The sequence below is a fragment of the Sturnira hondurensis genome, unplaced genomic scaffold, assembly GCF_014824575.4.
Source record: "Sturnira hondurensis isolate 20B ecotype Veracruz unplaced genomic scaffold, ASM1482457v3 Scaffold0020119, whole genome shotgun sequence".
NCBI classification, from domain to species: domain Eukaryota; kingdom Metazoa; phylum Chordata; class Mammalia; order Chiroptera; family Phyllostomidae; genus Sturnira; species Sturnira hondurensis.
The window spans coordinates 1801872-1818369 of NW_028092750.1; the positions used below are offsets into that span (position 1 = coordinate 1801872).

At 39.4% G+C, this 16498-nt stretch overlaps 1 protein-coding gene across 6 annotated transcripts in view; it reads right to left on the reverse strand.

Annotated features, from left to right (window-relative positions):
• The window catches only part of PPP3CC (protein phosphatase 3 catalytic subunit gamma), an 80225-nt gene that overhangs the window by 9475 nt on the left and 54252 nt on the right, over positions 1-16498 (reverse strand). For 2 of the 6 annotated variants that reach the window (XM_037028994.1, XM_037028990.1), the window contains exons 7-13: positions 16179-16256; positions 15998-16092; positions 11847-11972; positions 11080-11151; positions 1713-1739; positions 724-805; positions 40-137 (exon numbers count right to left, since the gene is read on the reverse strand). In XM_037028994.1, coding sequence (XP_036884889.1) covers positions 40-137; positions 724-805; positions 1713-1739; positions 11080-11151; positions 11847-11972; positions 15998-16092; positions 16179-16256 — 578 coding nt within the window. The remainder of the gene's footprint in view (positions 1-39; positions 138-723; positions 806-1712; positions 1740-11079; positions 11152-11846; positions 11973-15997; positions 16093-16178; positions 16257-16498) is intronic. The other 4 variants (XM_037028995.1, XM_037028992.1, XM_037028991.1 and 1 more) reach the window with 3 other exon arrangements.

The following is a 16498-nucleotide window of genomic DNA, read 5'->3' on the forward strand; positions in this document are numbered from 1 at the left end:
GAGCACACCTTCCTTCCAAGGCGCAGTCCTCATACGCACCTGTCTCAATAGTCTGCTTTCCTCCCGAGAGGACGCCCAGCGGGAGTGTGCCTGTAGGAGTCAGGCCCTTGAGGGTCAGCACGCTCTCACTTTCTTCCCTGCAAAGGAAGATCAAGGCCCTGGGTTAATGCCTGGGAGTCCACCACTCAGCAATTCAAAGGCACTTAAAGGAAGGCAAAATGCACAGAGATGGAGGACTGCATCTTCTCCCTACCCCTTCCCTCCCCCAAAGAAAGGATGTTTTCTCTCAGTACTCCAATTTTAAAGAATCTGACAGGTCTTACTTCTCAACTAACGACACTTAAGAACTAGGTGCTATTCTAATGATTCCCACGTGTGATCTCATTTAATCCTCTTACTACCCCAGTAATGCCAGTCTTTTTATCGATCTTTTACAAGAAAAACGAGGCAGAAGACCAGACAGCTGAGAAGAGGCAGAGCCAGGATGTATTCTTCACAGGATGTATTCTTCACAGTCTGGCTCCCGAATCCACACCAAACCTCTGAGCGGGCACCAGGTGAACGCTTGCTAGAACACTCCTAGTCATCCCATCGTGTGGTCTGATTCTAATCCACACTCAGCCTACGGTTCTAATACAAAATTCCAATTCTAAAAAAGACTGTTAGGAAATCAAGTTCTACTTTCAAAATGCTTTTATCCACAGGGTAATGACAGAGCCTTACCGAAGAACTGAAAAGACCCGCGCCATCTTCCCAATGGCTCTGATTTTATTCTTGATGATCTCCTTCCGCACTGTAGTGCCTCCTTTGAGAATAAAAAAAAAATAAGTGAGTTAAAGAAATGTGTTAGGGTAATTTTTAAAAGTGCAGGATGCAGTATCTTTCTAAGTTAAAGAAACTGTTATCTTAAAAAAAGGAATCAAGACCTAAGTTTGTTTAAACAAACAAAAATCTCAGGAAGTTCTAAGGAGCAAGAAAAAAAATAACCCAGAAAAGAAAAAGATGAAGGACCAGGTGGAGGGGCCACACGGGCACATCTCTGAGAGGCAGGTACTGATCTGCGGCTCCAAAACACGGGACACAGAGAAGAGTGCAACACACACATGTAAACAAAGACAGCTGCTATGGCCAAGATCTCTGAGAACGCTATGGGCCAGCTTAGGATGCAGGGGTTGGCCTGCAAATGGCAAGTCATGATTCGAGCAGTCGCTCGCCTTCTGCATGTAAACGCAATACACAGCTAGCTCCCCAGAACTCAGTGAGGGCGACTTTCACTCTGTAACCCTCACCTACACACTGGGAGTTACTTCCTACCACAGACAACTGTGCAGTACAAATTATGATGATGGGTTAAGGCTGTTTTTTTGTTTTGTTTTGTCTTGTTGATAAAGCAACATCACAAAAGTTAATGCAAAACTGCACGGCCTTTTGTCCTCTAGAGTCAAGGAACAGCTCACACAGGAGAAGCCCACGTCCAGCATGCACCAGAGTACCACATTCAAAGGTCAGGAAAAGAAACAGGGCCCCTTCCCCAACCCCCAGCTCTCAGGATCCTGCAGGACCATACAGCGGGCCCAGAGAAGACACATACATCAAAACAGAAAAGGAGGCCTGTTTGAAAATGATTCAGCTACAACTAAAAAAGTCTAACTAATAGACTGCAGTGGGACAGACAGCGAATATTAAGCTCTTAGGACATTTTAGTCAGATACCTTTCTGATAGCTTGAAATGTAGTGATCTTCAGGGAGAAGAGACACCAAGAAACAAGAAGATGAAGACAGAAATATGAGAAGAGCAATTTAAGTTTACATGGAAGAGAGAAAAAAATCAAAGTGAAATGCAATGAGAGAAGCGGTTGTCATCTTTATCAGCTCAGACGAGATATCGTTGGTACATGACAGATGTTAGACTACAGATTTCTCGCCAGTCATTTTCCCACTTCTTAAAACTTCCTAGTTTTACATCAGTTCACTCTATTATTAACCAACATGTTCTATTCCCACAGATCATGAAAATAAAATGAGACCAAAAAGATATTACTTGTGGAACAAATGACACTGATAAGGAACAAAAACGAAGGACAGAACGAACAGTTTACAAATCTCTTAATAAAAGCATTATGTTTTGCCCTGGCTGGTATAGCTCAGTGGATTGAGCGTGGTGGGCCTGCGAACCACACAATCGCGGTTTGATTCCCAGTCAGGGCACATGCCTGGGTTGCAGGCCAGTTCCCAGCAGGGGACTCACGAGAGGCAACCATACATTGCTGTTTCTCTCCTTCTCTCCTTCCCTTCCTCTCTAAAGATAAATAAATAAAAATTTAAAAAAATAAAAATAAATAAAAGCATTATATTTTTATTTAATGGATTTATTATCTTCCCATATTTTTCTAGGGATATTGTAGTCATTCCTTTTTTTAAGTTTTATATTTGCTTCAGAATCTCAGGTTCGTTCAAGTTGCTTTCTGCTGTTTTTGTTGCAGTCTCTCAGAGACTTTCTTGAGCTGCCTGGCGACCCTTAACCGTTTGCTCATGACTAAGAGCGAGGGACTAGAAAGCTTCCAGAGCTGGCGGGTGCACTGTGTGGACTTGGAGCTTGACCTGTGATCAGAGCAGGCCTGTTTTAGGGAAGCCTCTCTGTCAGTATCGAGTATTCGCGCAGTATTGAGTAGGTTTTGGCAGGGTCCTGATGTCCTCGATCATGTCCCCAGTCTGGAAATTCTTTGGTTTACCTTTTAGAGATGAGTCTCCAGCCTTGGAGAGAGCAGCTGTCCACTGGCAGCTAGGACTTTAACGGCCTTTCCAAAAGCTCTCATCCAGTCTCCTTATTTTAGCTCAGGGCCCAGCTCCCTCCTCCCCACCAACCCAGTCCCCAGTTCTTGCACTGGTACCGATCCCTTTGCTTTTTGAGGATTCTGTGCAGAACCCAGCATTTCCCAGTAGTAAGCTGAACTTTATTTTTCTTGAATCAACTAAGTCAGTTAATATAGTATGAATTCATTTGTTTTCCAGCTACCAAAGACCCTACAAAAATCTCTGCATATTGGTAGGTTTAAAATTTTGTAAAGCTTTTTTTATTGTGAAATACGATAAGCATACAGAAAAGCACACAAAACAAACACATAACCCAGCGACATCTTAAAAAGCAAATGGCCAGCTGATGACCACTCTGGTCAATAAACAGAAACCTGCCAGCACCCCGATGCCCCTCAACCCCGAGCCCTTCCGAATAATTACCATCTCTCTCTACTCAAAGAAAAGCATTCTCTTGGGTTTTATTGACATCACCTTCCTGCTGTTCTTTACCATCAGACCATGTAAGCGTGCATCCATAAGCACTCCAGTTTCCATCATTTTTGCACTTGGTGTAATTGGAACAATCAAATCCGAGCATCTGCATCTCGCTTCTTTTGCTCAACACTATAAGCTTCATCCATGCTTCCCTGTTGCTGTAGCTCCCAGTCATTATTGTATGAAATCCCACTGTGTGAATGTGCCACAACTTACTTCTCCTTTTCACAGTCAGTGGTCCTCTGGGCTAATTCTAATTTTTGGCTACTTTGAATCAAGCTGCTGTGAATATTGCTGTGCATTTCTCTTCACTGCACATACTTCTGTTAGGTATGCTCCTAGAATTAAAATGCTCAGTTAGGGGGCAGGTACACGTTCAACTCTGGCTAACAGTTTGACGTTATCTACGCAAGTGGACACAGCAACTTACACCTCAGTGTGCGGCATTCCTGCAGTTTCACATTCTGGCCGACACTTGCTGTGACTCATCCTTAATTTTAGACAATGTGGTAGGTGTCTAAAATCATCCATTGTTTTAATGTGTATTCCCATAATTACCAATGTGGTTGAATATCTTTTCATATTTTTGCTGGCCATCTGATATCCTCTTGTGTGAAGTGCTTATTCAAATCTCATCTGATTGATCTCTATGTAGTTCACTATATATTCTGGCAAGTGAGACCTTTGCCAGTTGTGTGGAAATATCCTCTCCCACTCTAATAAAGTGTTTTGATAAACACAAGTCCTTACTTTTAACATTGTCCAAGTTATTCATAGTCTCCTGTGTGGTTAGTACTTTTTGCATCCTGTTTTAGAAATTTTCCTCTACCCCAAGGTCATGAAGATATTCTACATGTATTATAACTATTAGAAGCGTTATTGCTTTTTTAAAAAAGATTTCATTTATTTATCTTTTAGAGGGGAAGGGGAGAAGGAGAGAAATATCAATGTATGGTTGCCTCTCGTGAGTCCCCTGCTGGGAACTGGCCTGCAACCCAGGCATGTGCCCTGACTGGGAATCCAACCAGTGACCCTTTGGTTTGCAGGCCGGCACTCAATCCACTGAGCCACACCAGCCTGGGCCTGATTAAACCTCGAGTGTTAAATCTTCTAAGATTTCTAGAATACATCAACTTGGTTGGTGGCATAAACCTTTTATGTAAATTGTTAGTTTCAATTTGCTGAGGTTTTGTTTAGGATGATTATATCTATATTAACGTTCCTGTCACATTTCAGTATCATAGTCACATCAGCCTCATTAAATGAGCATATCTCTTTTATTCTTGGGATGATTTGTGTAAGATTTGTGTTGTCTCTTTCTTTTTTTTTTAAGATTTTATTTATTTATCTTTAGAGGGGAAGGGAAGGAGAGAGGGAGAGAAATATCAATGTATGGTGGCCTCTCATGCGTCCGATGCCGGGAACCGGGAACCTGGAACTGGCCTGCAACCCAGGCATGTGCCCTGACTGGGAATCGAACTGCGATCCTGTGGTTCACAGGCCCGCGCTCAATCCACTGAGCTACACCAGCCAGGGCGTGTTGTCTCTTTCTTAAATATTTGGTAAATATGCTGAAGTTTTCTGGATCTGGCATTTTATTTGTAGGAAAATCTAAAATTACAGACCTTATTTCTTGGCAGGAATGTGATTATATTAATATTTCCTATATTGTATTAGGTTGGGTAAGTTAATTATTCCACTTCATATAAATTTTAAAATTTGCTGGTACATATTTATTCTTGTTATTTTCTTTTCTATAATTCTTATTGATTGATTTTTAGAGAGAGAGAGAGAGAAACATCATTTGTTTCTCCACCTATCCATGCATTCGCTGGTTGATTCTTGTACGAGGGCAGACCCCCAAAATGGAATTGTCTTCTGGAGGGCGGGCCCCTTGTAGCACAGGTACCCCGCCAGGTGAGTGTTCTGGGAAGCCATCTGTAGCAGTGCACCAGCTGGCGTTGTTGTGAGAGGCTGTGTTCAGCTTCAGTGAATTTTTTTGTTGTTGTTTTTGAAGGTTCTTTCAGTGGGTTTGCCCATTTCATGATGGGTGGTTTACAAGTGCCTCTGCCCACATTGTGCTGAGTGTTCAGCAGCTTTTCATCAAGAGCAACATGACCCCCCTGCCACACCCTCCCTATTCTCCTGATCTTGCGCCAAGCAACTTTTTTTATTGTTTCCCCGGATGAAAAAAGTCCTCAAAGGGGAATGTTTTGCTAATGTGGAAGAGATGAAACAAAAAACAGCAGAAGCACTAAAAGATATAAAAAACAAGTTCAAAAACTATTTTGAACAGTGGAAAAAACGTCTTGATAGGTGTGTTGCATCAAATGGGGAGTACTTTGAAAGTGACTAAAGTTTAAACATGTAAAAATAAATGCATACTGTTTAAAAATATTTTTTAAAGATCTTTTATTTATTTATCTTTAGAGGGGAAGGGAAGGAGAGAGGGAGAGAAATATCAATGTATGGGTGCCTCTCACGCGTTCCCTGCTGGGAACTGGCCTGCAACCCAGGCATGTGCCCTGACTGGGAATCGAACTGCGATACTCTGGTTCACAGACCCGAGCCCAATCCACTGAGCTACACCAGCCAGGGCTTTAAACGCATACTTTAAAACAAATTCTGGGGTTTTGGGGTTCCCCTTTGTGTGTGCCCTGATGATGGACTGAACCCACAATGTTGGCATATCAGGATGATACTCCAACCAACTGAGCTACCCGGCCAGGGGTATTCTTGTTATTTTCTTAATGTCTGTAGGTTCAGAAGTGACATTATTTTTGTCTTATCTTTTCTACTTGATAAGTCTTACCAGGAATTTATCAATTTTATTAGTCTCTTCTTGAAAAGAGCACATTTCGTTGCACTTCTGGGTTGTACTTTGTTTTGTATTCTGTTAATTCTGCTCTGAACTTTTTATTTCATTCCATTTACTTTCTTTAGATTTAATGCTATCCTTCCTTTTGTTAGCTTCTTGAGATGAATGCTAATTTTCCACCTTTCTTTTGCATTTAAGGCTATAAAATTTCCTTTAAGCATGGCTTTAGATGCATCCCTCAAGTTCTTTTCTAAAGTTAAAATCACTTTTTTATTAAGCACTGATTTTATAAAATGTGGTATAAAGGCAAACTACATTACACTTAATTTGTTCATGTAAATTGCTTCCAGAATACCTTGCAGTTAAGATGCGTATAAGATTTTCATGTATAATTGACAGTCAGGTCAAGTTCATTAATTGTGCTGTGTTAATTTCTATAACCTTCCTGACTTTGTTTGCTTATTCATTAATTACTGAGAGATATTTGTTAAAACTTCCCACTATCACTTGGATGATATTTCTAATTGTACTTCTTTTAATGTTTGCTTTATCTATTACAAAGCCATGCTATTAATTTCACACAAACCTAAATTGTTAGGTCTCCTTTTGGTTTCAGAGCCTCATGTAGTACTATCCACCTGTACCAGGCCCCCTCTGGCTAGTGTTTGATTACGTATTTATTCTCCTTTTACTCGCAAACTTTCTGTACCCTTACGCTTTAGACCTGTCTCTTATAAAACACCATGAGGTTTCCTTATAAGTCCTACCTGATAATATTTTGTCTATTTACATTTAATAAAGCTATTGATACATTTATCACAATTTATTCTATGTGTCTTACTGCTGTACGTACCGTCCTTTCTTGCCTCCTTCTGGGTTATGTTTCGTCATTCCGTTTTTCTACAACTTAGAAATTCTAGACTAAAAAACCCAAACAAACGTCTTTTCTTACAGGTTACTCTAGAGTTTAGAATACGCATCTCTCCTTTATCAATGTTCACACACACTTTTCCCTTCTTCCCAGATAATACCTGTATTTCACTCACAAACTTTAACTGTATTTATCCCACTTCCAATTATTATTGCCACTTATTTTAATTCTGTCTTTTAATCCAGTAAAACATTATTGTTATTTGATAAAGTCTACATTCATTTGACTTACCCACACGTTTTCTACTATTTTTCTTTATTCCAGAATCTCAAAGCTTCCATCTTGTATTTTCCTTCTGCTCAAATGATATTCTTTTGAATTGCATTTAGTGTGGGTCTCCTGGTAATTATCAATAGTAAATGCTTTCATGGTAGGATATCTGAAAATGCTTATTCCCTCTTCATTCTTGAAGGGTATTTCTGCTGGCTACAGAATCCTACATTACCAATTATTATCTGTTAGTGCTTTGAATATGTTATTACATTGTTTCCTGCTTCTATTGTTCCCATTAAGAATCTCCTGTCAGTTTAATTGTTCTCTTTGGAAAGTAATTTTCTTCTGGCTGCCTAAAAGAGGTTTTCCTGTCTGTCATCCGAAGCTCTTGCCTATGATGCGCTGCCTAGGTGTTGTTTTCTTTGTGTTCACTTTGCTTTGGTTTACGGGGCTTCTTAATCTGTGGTTTAATGTCCTCACAGTTTTAGGATTTTCTTATTCGCTCTCTCTTCGCGTACTGCCTCTGCTGTCTGCTCTCTTTCTTCCCTGGGGCCCCAAACACACGGTGAAAGGCCCCTTCACCGCATCACCTGTCTCTTGTGCTGTTCTTGGTATTTTACTTTTTCTCTTTGTCATTTATTCTAGATTGTTTCTTCTGACCTAGTTGACTTGTTTTCTGTTTAGTTTTACTAAATATGCTGTTAATTAATCTACTCAGCTTTTTAATTTGTTATTTTGCTTTTCATTCCTAGAATTTTCTTTTAATGTTTTATCAACTGTTACATCCCCTTTTATAATTTATAGTTCTCTGCCAAAATTTTCAATCTAGTCTTTTATGTTCTTGAATACAGTAAGCAATTTTTTCTTTTAGCACGGTTATTTTAAAGATTGTATTCATTTATTTTTTTAGAGAGAGGGGAAGGGAGGGAGAGAAACATCAATGTGTGGATGCCTTTTACATGGCCCCCACTGGGGACCTGGCTGGCAACCCAGGCATGCGCCTGACTGGAAATCAAACCAAGGACCCTTTGGTTCACAGGCTGCACTCAATCCACTGAGCCACACCAGGCAGGACTTAGCACAATTATTTTAAAGTTTGGTCTGATAAAGCGGATGATGTCTGGAAAATCTGTAATCTGTTTTTGCTTTTTCCTTTTTCTGCTGGTCATTCATGTCATCACGCTTCCTTGCGTGCCTAGTTATTTTGGTTGTGAGCCACATGTAATATAGGAAAGACGCTTTGTAGTAATTAAGGTCCTACATGATATTATCTCAGTTTAGAGGGGTTTGCTTCGCCAGGTTCCTACTACTACTTTATTTAAATTTCAGGGATTGAAGCGACTTGAAGGCTCATCTCCAGCTAACCCTTACTCTTACAGAGCTGTAGCCTCCGTGGGCCCCAAACCAACAAGTAGAAGCTTACTGGCACTCATTACCCAGGGAAGCCACGAACCCCAGCTTTTTAAGTTTCGTCAAGAGGTCTGCTCAACCTCTTGGCCCCTCTTTTGAAATTCATGCATGTCTTCAGGACAGAAATAGTCTCAAATGTTGCTTGTACCTCTCTGGACTTACATCTTTTTCCAGATCTCAACTTGGCGATTCTTTATTACTTTGTTAGTAAATTACTTTGTCCTGAATGCTTTTAAAGCAAATTTGAAAACTATTTTGTCTAGCTTTTATAGTTGTCTTAAGAGGGTTGATTTAAACTATCTAGTCTGGCATTACAAAGTAGAAATCTTTAGTTTATACCACTTAAATAAAACCAAAATTGTACTGTGGTTTTAGTGTGGTATCAGGAAGAAATGGAATTAGATGTTCAATTAATCCTCTTAACCTAAAAAGTTATTATTCATTTCCTTTCAAAAACAAACTTTTGAACCATATATGCCATCTTATATCCATATATTTTATAAAAAATGGAAATGAGAGGATTCTATCAATTTCCTTTTGCATTTAATAGTGTATCTAGCCATGGCTGGTGTGGCTCAGTGGAGTGAGTGCAGGCCTGTAAACCAAAGGATCATGGTTCGATTCCCAGTCAGGGCACATGCCTGGGTTGCGGGCCAGTTCCCAGCAGGGGACACATGAGAGGCAACCACAAACTGATGTTTCTCTCCCTCTCTCCTTCCCTTCCCCTCTAAAGATAAATAAATAAAATCTTTAAAAAAATAGAGTATCTAACAGATTTTCCATATTACCCCCCAATAGAGCTCTACATTTGCTTTTAGTAGTTGCACTTCATATCATTCAATCTAACAACAAATATTCACCTACTATGCTCACTGGTGAGCAAAAACCACTTTGTTCCAGCACTCAGGGAGTTTGCAGTCAAGGGAGGGTAGAATATGTTAATACTATAATAATATAAATAGAGGCAAAGTTTCAACTCTATCAAATGGTAAGGAGAAGTTCCCATCATTGATAGGCGAGGTTTGGATCTAATCAAAGTTAGGGTAAGTTGAACAGGAGCCAACCAGGAGAGAAAGGTAGAAAGGAGACTTGCATAAACATATTTCGTGGAGAGCATCTGTCCTATGGAGAGATCGTAATTGATTTACCCGTCCCTCACACATAGAGGTGCTCACGGACCCTGCACCGCCTGCTCTGCACCTTCGATGTGGAATCCTAAGTGGAGGTGTGCGTAGGACTCTCGTCTACCTTCTCTAAGCAGGGTAGGCGTTCTCCAGTGTGTAGATGGTTTATCCTAACAGTTGAGTGAACACCTTAGTGCAGAGCTTGGAGAGAACAAGATGGCTAGAGGTTTGTGCTTAGGTGCAGCTCTCTTTCCAAAGTCTTCTGCATTCTCAGGTAAGTTAGGGCCTGCCTTTAAAATCAAACCTCCCACAACACACTAGGGAAAAAATAATCGGCTACACATGCAACAAAATCTTACTATATTAAGATTCCTCAAAGGGCAACAAGAAGAAAAACAAATGGACAAACAAATATGCACATAACCCAGTAGAAAAATGGGCAAAAGGTACGAACTGACAATTCACAGAAGAGAAATAAACACAAGAAACACAAGAAAAAAATGTTCATGAGTCATCATAAAAATACAAATTAAAATTAAAACACACCCAGATTATAAAATTATAATAAACAGCATGGGAAAAGCACAGTGAACTATGCATCACACACAAAACATAAATTGGTACAGCCTTTCTACAGGTTATCTGTACCAAAAGTTTAAGCACTAATTGACACAGATGTTTAATTTCTAGAAATTTACTCTGTGGCAATAATCGAAAAAGTGTAAAAGTGCTCATTTCCTGGTATTGCTTTCTTTCCTTTCATATCACAGGTCAACACCTGACATCTACTGTCTGTTCTCCCCCACTAGCATATGAGCTTATTGAAAGCAAGGAGCAAGCATGTAACAAAGGTTGGTTGTTGACAGAATGTGCGAAGATTTATCTGTAAGACCTCAAAACTGTGAGCTTAAAACAAAAAGTTGGAAAAAAATCCAATACCCAGCGGCAGGGGGTTGATTAATTGACACGGCCAAGTACATAATCATTCAAACTTAGTACACGCACACAAAAGGCAAATGTCGTGATACTACTGCATATTTGCTAAAAAGAAAGCAGAGAGAACACAAAAATATATGCAAAGATAAAAGCTAACGTAGCATATACACCAAGATGTTACCAGTGGATGTCTGAGATGATAGGATTATGGGTGACTTTATTTTCTTATTTGTGACTTCCTGTATTTTTCCATTAAATATAATTCCTTTTTTAATAAGAAAAAATTATTCAAAACAAATTCAAACAAAACCAAGACTTCCTCATTTGTAGTTCAAATGCGGGAAAGGCAAGTTTACCTTCAATTTCATCATCAGAAATCAACTCATCATCAGAGCATATGTTCAGAATGTTGACCAGCATCTCTGTGACTGTAAGATAAAACAAAGTAGCCCCAAATTCACACAATTAATAAGGTACTTTCTCTGAAATGATATCTAAATAAACATACTTGTTAAATAAACACATATAAAATGATTCAGAGTACACACACACACACGCACACATACACACCTTCCAGTTTATATAAAATTTGGGGAGGTTACTTGCTCCAGAAACAGTCTGGAATCTTTGAAGACTCCATTGCATAATTACTTGATTCATTGGACTACTATCCAGAGCCTTTTCTTCACTAATATGCACCTGAAAAGGCTTCTTCCCATTTTGCAAAGAGGTTAAGCCACGAGGCCTATGTCCAAGAAGCTTTTTTTATATTTGTACAGGTGCACAAATAAAATTCTGAGGACAACATTTCCTGTTTAAATCTCTCTGTCACTGAAGATGTCACTGAAGGAACAGCATAGTGGCATGTCACTTCAATATCTTCATCAAAGCAGGACAGCTACTCTAAGTTGGTATTTAGAACAAGAAAAGCATAATGAACTAAACTTATAATTTAAAAGCTAATTAGTGCCATTCAAAAATCTTTATTAAAAAGGAAAATTAGAAAACATTTCTGATAACTCTGAAAAACATTTCTGAACCACTGAAGGACTCATGCAGATACAACGTGTGCCCTGGCCACTGGTTAAGACAACTGACGGTCCGCATGCTTTAGCTCTCTTACCTTTTTCTCCAACAAAGGGCAAAGACCACGTGAAAACGTCCATAAAGTTTGGAAGCCAGTAGGGGTGTGGAGAACAGTTAAACTGCCTGATATTCATGACATTGTTTTCATATTTTAACACAGCAGCTAAAAAGGTAAAAAGCAAGAGACTCTGGCACAGAGGAACAAGACACAGCAACCAGTGTGTTCTGCACAGTATGCACTGACCACACAGAGCTCAAGGACTTGCTTTCCATTGGTAAGTTCAGCACTCAGTATTTAAGGGCGGATGGGAGATCTCAAAGCATTGTACAAGTATATACAGTTCGTTCTTTTAAGAATTATCCCAAGGAAGCCCTGGCTGGTGTAGCTCAGTGGATTGAGCACAGGCCTGCGAACCAGAGGATCGCGGTTCGATTCCCAGTCAGGGCACATGCCTGGGTTGCAGGCTGGTTCCCTGCAGGCCACCTCCCAGCAGGGGATGCACAAAAGGCAACCATACATTGATGTTTCTCTCCCTCTCTCCTTCCGCTCTAAAGATACGTAAATAAATAAAATTAAAAAAAAACTAAAAAAAAAAAAAATTATCCCAAGGAACAAAGTTACCTGAAGAGCGAAGGTAACTGTGCTCTGTGACTTCACAGAGTCACTGCACAGTAACTACCGAGGGAAACCTCATATTCTACCTGAGGAAAACTGGTCATAATTTCCCTTTGTATGCTAAATAGTTAAGATTGCAGCTCTCCTTGGAGGGCAAACATTTCTCACTCAACGAACACAGTCTGTTTTGCTAGTCATTAGCCAGAGCCAAAGACTTTATAAACTCTTTGGGAGTTATTGACAGATGGTAAATTTAGAGTAATTTATAAGGTTCAAAAGTAGATTAAATAATCTCTATGTACAATATAGTAGATATAAAAAATATCCATCTCTCCCAAACATAGTCAGTATATCGCTAAACTCTGTATTTAATATTAACCAGTTCATAATCATATATATATATATATATATATATATATATATATATTTTGGTACCAAACTTATTTATTTTATATTTTAAAAGTTTGAATGCTCAATTCCTTTGTTTTCGCCATCGCAATGCAATGTTATTTGTATCACTCTCTCAGTTATTCTCGCTGTGATCACACACAGACTGGGGTACAACGGCTCTAGAAACGACAGAGGGAAGTCATCTCCTGGTTACTCTTTCTCTGCTTATCACAGAACAGCCAAGTGCTCTCACATTTAAGTTATTGAATGTCTAAAATGTACACCATAGATTATAAAAAAATACATGAAAATAGAATGTCTAGCTCTTACAAATCTAATGTTGACTACAATGTACATGTTCCATTATTTTCATGCACTGTGTATTTTGTTTAGGTTACATGAATATATAACTATTCAATAGTTTCCTCAGTCTACACAGGAAAAAGGGTGGCAGGTTGGTCTCAACAGTGGGCGATTAAAATTAGAGCTTAAAAACTGCTCCGGGGTGTGTTTCCAGTAGACACAAAAAACAGAAATAGAAATCGTGAAAAATCATGACTTAAGGGTCTTTCACATAATCAGTAGAACTAAGAAATACCTGTTGGTACCAGTTAAGTCTACAGATTATACACGAAAGGGCTCTTGCAGCAAAAGAAAGAGGAGTTGCCTCTTTCAAGAAAAGAGGTGTGTATATGGGGAATAACTATGTACTAACAGAGATTATTTCAGGGGCCACATTTTCTGCCTTTTCCCTACAAAAATGCTTAAGAAACTTCCAAGAGGAAGAAGATTGTTTCAAGATAAAGTTACCAATCGTGTCAAAGCCAACAGAAAACTCAGGGGGAACGGACTGTGACCACAAAGCTCACTGAAGGGATCATTGAGAACAAAACCACGGGCATGAGGACACGTGGACAGAGCCAAAGGGGGGTAAAATCACGGCGGGGAAGAGGGGATGGCTGGGGTTGCTGGGAGTGTTAGGAGGGAAATGGAGACAACTGTCTTTCAACAACAATGTTTAAAATGTGAAAAATAAATAAATAAGAACAAAACCAGATTAGAATGGGGCAAACAGTGAGCTGGCGGTTAGTCAAGGAGCTGCTGACTCAGGCAACATGGTTCATCTTAGCACGTGATGATCCGCCGGGGAGGCAGCACCGTTGATCGTAAGTTTAAAAAGGGAGTGAGACGGGTGAGTCTTCACGGACGTGAGGACGGGAACCACTAATGGTCCCCGAGGACGTTTAGCAACACAAGCAGGGCACACCATTCATATGGGAGAAGACAAGAACAAAACCAAGCCACCAATACACTGGGCGTATTAAAGGAAAAAATGGAATTAGGGAGAACCGGAGCACTGTAGGGCAGCTAAGACTCAGAAAAGGATGACAGGAGCTAAAAAGAAAACATAAAGCTGGGAAAAAACTGAAGCCAAAAACAACGCTTTTTAAAAATGAACAGCGAATCACTGAAGGGTGCGCTGAGATGAGAGACCCAGGCCCGGTTTAAAGGAGCCGTGCCAGTCTGCGGCTCACGTTTAAATCGAGTAAACAGTGGGACATTGTGCACCTGTTCTCAACTTCCTTCCCCGGCTGCGTGTACAAGGTATGACTATAAAGTAACGAGACTTAAGAAACCACCAACTACAAACACACAGACCTTATATATCAGATGAGCATGGTCCTTTGATATAATCGCACCAGGCACAGCAACAATAAAATGTTACCATATTATAGCAATTTACAGTGTGATGATTTTAATTTCATTTTTATTATTCCAACCTATCTTCAACAACCCCATATAACAGGCATTTTAAAGATGAACTGAGGCTCGGGGAAATGCTGTTAAATGTGGAATGAACTTAAATGCAAAGGGAAGTAGCTCGTTCACTGTGAATTTAGATGAAGCAGGACTGCACCAGGACCCCCGACTGCCAGCTGTGCCCTCTTCCACACACCTTGCTGCCTTACCGTGCATTTAACCCAAAGATGCTGCCGTTACTCAGAATGTTTTTGGAACTCCTCTTTTGGAATTGCCTCCAGAGCTATTTTATAAGCAACACAAGGAAAACCAGTCTCATTACCTTATAATCATACCTTGTGTCTGACCCCAAATGATATCGACTAGCTTGATCACTCACCTTATTTAACAGTCGTCACTCCGAATGACTTTTGGCTGTTCCAAAAATCAAATCCACCCTCAAAGGACGAAGATTTCCCATCTTTGTGGATACTATCAAAAGACTGTGTCGCAGACTCTGAAGGCAATGCCAAAAGAGGAGTTCCACAAACGTCCTGAACAATGGCAGCATTGTTGGAACAAGCGTGTAGCCCCCCAAGGTTAACTACTTAAAGGGACAGTACTCACTTGGGTATATATGTTCCGGCATGTTTGTTTAAAAGTTCTATTATTTTATAGTCATACTTTATAAACACAAAATAGTTGCAGAGGCATGAAATTTTCAGGTGAACCACTATCCTGAAACAAAACTGAGGAACTATGACTCTTAAAAGTTAAATAAAAAAAAAAGACTTCAATTATTGGATAAAATTTTACAAGACCAATTTTGCCCTGAAGGCATCTATATATCTAGCCTTCTTTTTCTATATGGAAAACTGAAGCTTAGGGAGATTATGTGACTTACCTGAAGTCACACTATTAGTTTCCGGAAGGGCTTGGACTAAAATTAAGATTTTTTCCCACTTTTTGTATATTATTCATTTTACCTGTACCATTCTTCAACAAGAGCAAGGATAACTTACTAATTCACAAATATTAAAACACCAAATGGTGATATTTTGTTGAGGTACTGTTATAAAATAAATTAAATTCACTTAAATCAATAATTTATGCTGATAGTTCTTCCTTTAACCTTGAATAATTTATTCTTCTTATATTTTGATTCAGTAGTGCAAATCAGACCTATTAGGGTCACTACTGATATGCACCAAGAGCCCTCTCAGGATATGGAAACCAAGCCGTGGTCTAAATTCTGAGTTTCTTGGTCTTTGTCTCAATTAAAACCTCTTTTTCCCTCGTTCAAAGTTTATATATATATATATATATATATATATATATATATATATATATAATATTAAAGATATCCATACACATACATGTAGTTAAACAAGAGTTCACATTTACTCACAAATTCAAACTCAAATATCGCTGGACGCCTTTACCTTTATTGTTATAGACATCTAGGTAATTGGGGGCAGAGAAAATTGTAATGAGGGATGGGAAGCCTGTGGTCTGGCTCTTCCTGTACATTCGATACCTGGAAGAGAGGTAACAGCCCATCTGTATTGATATCAAAAGCAAAAACTTGGCAGTGATACTTAGTACAGTTTTAATATAACTCACCCAGCATCTTGGGCTTCATGGGCTCTGATTATTGATAACAAATTATTATTCTGCAAAAATTCACAAACTGCAGGGTAACTGCAAAAGATAAACAGAAAACATAAATCCAGAATGAAAACAACTGATATATTTTTAAAGATTTTATTTATCTATTTTTAGAGAGAGGAGAAGGAAGAAAGGAAGAGAGGAAGAGAAACATCAATGTGTGGTTGCTTCTCGTGCGCCCCCAACTGGGGACCTGGCACACAACCCAGGAATGTGCCCTGACTGGGAATCGATCCAATGACCCTTTGGTTTGCAGGCCAGCACTCCATCCACTG